General features: G+C 45.3%; 1 protein-coding gene across 2 annotated transcripts in view; it reads left to right on the top strand.

Moving 5' to 3' along the window:
- tenm2b (teneurin transmembrane protein 2b) overlaps positions 1 to 5,000 on the top strand; it is a gene marked incomplete at its 3' end in the record, with an annotated part of 183,418 nt that overhangs the window by 142,803 nt on the left and 35,615 nt on the right. For both annotated transcript variants that reach the window (XM_080550163.1, XM_080550164.1), the window contains exon 7: positions 94 to 289. In XM_080550163.1, the coding sequence (XP_080406289.1) occupies positions 94 to 289 (196 nt within the window). The remainder of the gene's footprint in view (positions 1 to 93; positions 290 to 5,000) is intronic.

Here is a 5,000-nt window from a genome sequence, read left to right as displayed (position 1 = left end):
AAATATTTGGCAACACGCCTTCCTCCTACTCTCACTAAACTCTATCTCCCTCCCTCCCTCCCTCTCTCCCTCTCTCCCTCCCTCCCTCCCTAGTATGACTACATGGAGCGTCTGGACGGGAAGGAGAAGTGGAGTGTGGTGGAGTCGCCCAGAGAGCGCCGCAGCATCCACACGGTGGTCCTGAACGAGGCCATCTTTGTCCAGTACCTGGACGCCGGCACCTGGCACCTGGCCTTCTACAACGACGGCAAGGAGAGGGAGACTGTGTCCTTCAGCACGGTGGCTTTAGGTGGGTTATCCTGCCCGATTAGGTGGGGTCCTGGCCGATATGGTCTGTGAGATCGCAGTGTAAAATGACACATTTGCAAACACATTTAGCCTGTATTTGCATTTTCAATTTATAGCGCATGGATTATGGGTTGTAAAACTCATAACTGCTGCAGGTATAAGAAGTAAAAAGATAAAACGATATAAAAAGGTAATAGGCATAGATAGAGTGTTAGTGTTTAACCATAACTGCTGCAGAACATAAAGGTTTTTAGCTTACCGGTAGTTTTAAATATTTATAGGGTTTAGGCCTGTTTGATTTCTTCAGGGAGTTTGTTCCAGGAGCATGCAGCAGAGTGACTGAATGCTGCTTTACCGTGTTTTGTTTTCACTCTTGGAATTATTAGCTAATTAGTCTCGGAGCTGACCTTAGGGGCCTTGCTGGAATATAGGAGGAGAAGATCTGATATGTATTTTGGTCCAAGCAGTAGCAGTAGCAGTAGCAGTAGCAGTAGCAGTAGCAGTAGCAGTAGCAGTAGCAGTAGCAGTAGCAGTAGCAGTAGTAGTAGCAGTAGCAGTAGCAGTAGCAGTAGCAGTAGCAGTAGCAGCAGCAGCAGCAGCAGCAGCAGCAGCAGCAGTAGCAGTAGCAGTAGCAGTAGCAGTAGCAGTAGCAGTAGCAGTAGCAGTAGCAGTAGTAGTAGTAGTAGTAGTAGTAGCAGTAGCAGTAGCAGTAGCAGTAGCAGTAGCAGTAGCAGTAGCAGCAGCAGCAGCAGCAGCAGCAGGAGTAGCAGTAGCAGTACTACTGCTAACCATTGGGCTCTATTGGACTGATAAGAGGGCCGAAGGATAAGCACCCTGTAGAGGGGACAGATGAGATTGAGCAGGATAGAGACAGAGAGGGGAGAGATGGAGAGGGACGGAGAGATTGAAAGACGGTGCGGAGAGAGATTAAGAGAAGAGAGATGGATAGATGAGACAGATGGAGAGAGCGGAGCGATTGAGGATGGGGGTGGAGAGAGAGAGAGAGATGGAGAGGATCTAGATGAAGAGGCGAGCGATGGATAGATGAACAGGTGGAGGTGGAAGAGAGATGGAGTCATAAAGGGCCTCCCAGTAGAGTCGTTGTCCCCTCTGTCCTCAGCAGGCTGAGTGCTCCTGTCACACCGTCGGTCATCCATTCTGCATAAACGGCCATCGCTCTGGTCCAGAGAACAAAACCAAGTTTAAAGACACAGGAGGGGGCGCTTAGGTGGCGGGGGCGCTTAGGTGGCAGGGGCGCTTAGGTGGCGTAGTGGATTAAGCACTGACCATGTACCGCAGGGCTCCCGGTTCGATTTCAGCCGCGGACATATCCTGCATGTCATCCCTTCTCTCTCTCTCTTCCTGTCATAATCTCTACTATATCTGTCATTAAAAAGAAAAATATGAGTGGGACTGCCCCACTCAGAAAAAATAAAAATAAAAAAAATAAATAAATAATAAATAAATAAAAAAGACACAGGAGGTGTTGGCTGCTCTCTGCTCCCCGTTTTTGGTTGTGAAGTATTTACGGCTTCAGTTGGGAGAAGCCCCCGGAGGAAGAGCGCTATCTCTCTACAGCACGAGAGCACATCTACTACAGCAGAGAAGCAGCAGCAGCAGAGGCAGAAATACACGGCGTGAAACAACATCTTTGATTCAGAGATCAGTGTGAATGATAACCAGGGACGAGAGGAACAAGGGGCTGGTCTGAAGGAGGAGGTGGAGAAGAGGGTACAGGAGCCAACATGGATGGGCTAGAACATGAGAGTGGGAGGGAGGGAGGGAGGGAGGGAGGGTGGGAGGGTGGCAGGGAGAGAAGTGTAACAGACCGTGTTGAAGAAGCTACTCTGAAAATGTATTTCACTACATAAGCAATTGCTTTACAATGAAATAAGTTGAACTTTCCTAAAGCTACCCTTGAGAGAAATATAGTTTGTCAAACTAAAAGCTACTTTGAAAAACAGTAGTTCACTACGTTGAGGCTACTTCATCCAGCGCATGACAGTCAGTTACTGGAAGATGACCAGTCTATGTGACAGAAAGATGACTGGTCTATGTGACAGAAAGATGACCGGTCTATGTGACAGAAAGATGACCGGTATATGTGACAGAAAGATGACCGGCGGTATATGTGACAGAAAGATGACCGGTCTATGTGACAGAACGCATGTGACTGACATCACTGGGAGAGGAAACAAATGGTGAGGAGAAGAAAAGTGGGGAGATAGAAAGAAAGAAGATAATAATAATTAAGGGTTGTAATAATAGTTCCATTCCAGTGGGATTTAACTACCACCAAACTACAGCAAAATGCAGTTAAACTGATTGAAACTATATGTAGTGGAACTACTCCCCAACACTGGTAGCAGAGGTGCGCGAGCTAATGCTCGGCACAATCTTGACGACTCTGAAATGAACCACCACGTGTTTAATACCATTCCTCATTCCATCCATGCGTCACAATCAGCCTGTCCTCCCCAGAATATATGTAATATAATAAGGCTTAGTCTAGCAGCAGCAGTGGAGGCTGGCGGAGGTAGAAATCAGAGGACAGGCTCGTTGTTCTGAATGGAACTGAATGAGGAAAAATGAGAAACCGTACCTTGGCATTAGCTCAGTGGGCTAACACTCCAACCACACGTGTTTGATACCATCCCCTCGTTCCTTTCCATCCATTGCGTTTCTCCCTCACCTCATATGAACCTAGTCTGTCACAGAGACAGGTGCTTGCTGCTGTCTTGCTGAGTCTAACTCTGCCCTTGAGGAATATACTGCACATGTCAGCTTACAGATACACATCAGCAGCTACAGGTTAGCTGATACACATTAGCTGGCATTCTCTAGCTCCCGGGGACTTATGCTGTGTGTTCCGGTGCCTGCCAAGGCCTTCTGCTTTAGCTTTTTTTTCCACAGTCCACAGTCACTCCCAGGCTTCACCAGTGCTTATTTCAGGCCAATTCAGTGCTTAAAAGTCAGGGTTTTAGCCTCCTCTACCTCCCTGGTCCATATTAGGCCAAACTGGGCTAGGGGCGTGATTTAGAGGAAGGGTGGGATATTCTTATCAACCAAAGTTGCTTTAGTTAACTAGGATGCCCTATTCGCACAGGACCAGTATTATGTGGTGACGTCCGTAATTTGTAATAAATCCGGAGGTCGTCTGTGTTCTTTATCCCGTGCGAATCGGCCATGTCCGTAAAAATGTCAGTAAAAATTCCACCGAAAATGACCTACCCTATTTCGCTGATGATGGAGGTACTGGGATAATAGTAGTCCTACTAGTAGTCGGAATAGGAATAGTGCTTTAGGCTAGCATCATCCAAGTTAGCTCGCTGTAACTACACCATGGAATCGATTTGAACAGCACTGTTTATAAATCAGATGGCCATAAACTGCTGAAGTTACCAGAACCTGTTGGGAAACCAAAGGATTTTAAATGTTTGCTTGTGGTGTCTCAGAGTTTTCCACCTTATAAACTGCAGAATGTAAATAAACTATGCTACAGAAACAGGATGTAAATAAACTATGCTACAGGGACTAGACAGCCCAGCTGTGCAACTTTAAAAAATTAATTAATTAAAATTAAAATATTCCGTCTTCTAACACTATGACTGCCAATGGCCCGTGGCCTGAGATGACTGGTGGTGGATAGATGATTCACTTACCTAGTCTAATGTAAATGTAAATGCAAACAGGTGTGTTCACTAGGATCAAAGCACCACCAGGTTTTGAGCGCTGGCCGCTAGCCAGCCATGGCATGCTCTGGCCCCGCTGTCAAAAAGTGGGTATTGAGGTCAAACCTCTTTTATGAAACTAATCTGATGTATGTTTATTATTCACATCCCTCTTCACTGCCTGTATGAACCTCTACTCCTACACTAGGAAGTACAGCAGAGACCAGCAGGCCTGTACAGCCTCTAAATAAACATGACTTACTTACTACTTACTTACTGCATAGGGCCATTGTTGGGTTTCTTCCCTCACACTGCTGGTGTATCAGGGGAGGCTGGTGGAGGTAGATATCGGAGGACGGGCTCATTGTAATGCATGAAGTGGAATGAGGAATGGTATCACACGTGTTTGATAGCATTCTTCATTATATTCCATGAGTCTGTCCTTACCCTGTTTGTCTTCTTCTCCTCACCCTCTGTTTTTATTATGCGCAAATAAATAAAAAGTAAAAAAATAAGAACAAAAACTCTTAAAACCTGTTACCATTCCTGTATAATTAGCCTGTAAAAACGCGTATCTAATGTATACCCAAAGTAAATTGAAAGCTGTTCTTGAACCATTTGGAGTAAATGCATGGTTGGTCTCCTTTTGAAGGGAACACTGAAGTTTGTCCCCCAACTGTAAGAATGGCTAAGTGCCACTGACATTGAGAAATACATGTTTGAACACACTGAAGTCAACGATTTTTTTTATTTTCACCAAAATATTTTTCTTTACCAATGTAAACAAACCGTTGTTGTCGGAATGTTATCGATCGGTGGTCAACTATAAGGCTTCGTTGGTGAGTTTGATAACATTTGTCAATGTAGTGTGTTTGTTGGTGGTCTGGCAGCGACGTCGATTGTGCCTGCTGTTGTTATTGTATCTTGAGATGGATTATGTGTCTCGAAGCGCAAGAATCATAGCTTTGAGAGGATGCTATGCATGGCTACCTACGTAAACATAGGAATATAGGAAGCATGTACAGGGCAAGACAATTTGTA

Source organism: Nansenia antarctica (assembly GCF_963989245.1).
Source record: "Nansenia antarctica genome assembly, chromosome: 20".
Lineage (NCBI taxonomy): Eukaryota > Metazoa > Chordata > Actinopteri > Argentiniformes > Microstomatidae > Nansenia > Nansenia antarctica.
This window is presented reverse-complemented; position numbering and strand designations above follow the sequence as displayed.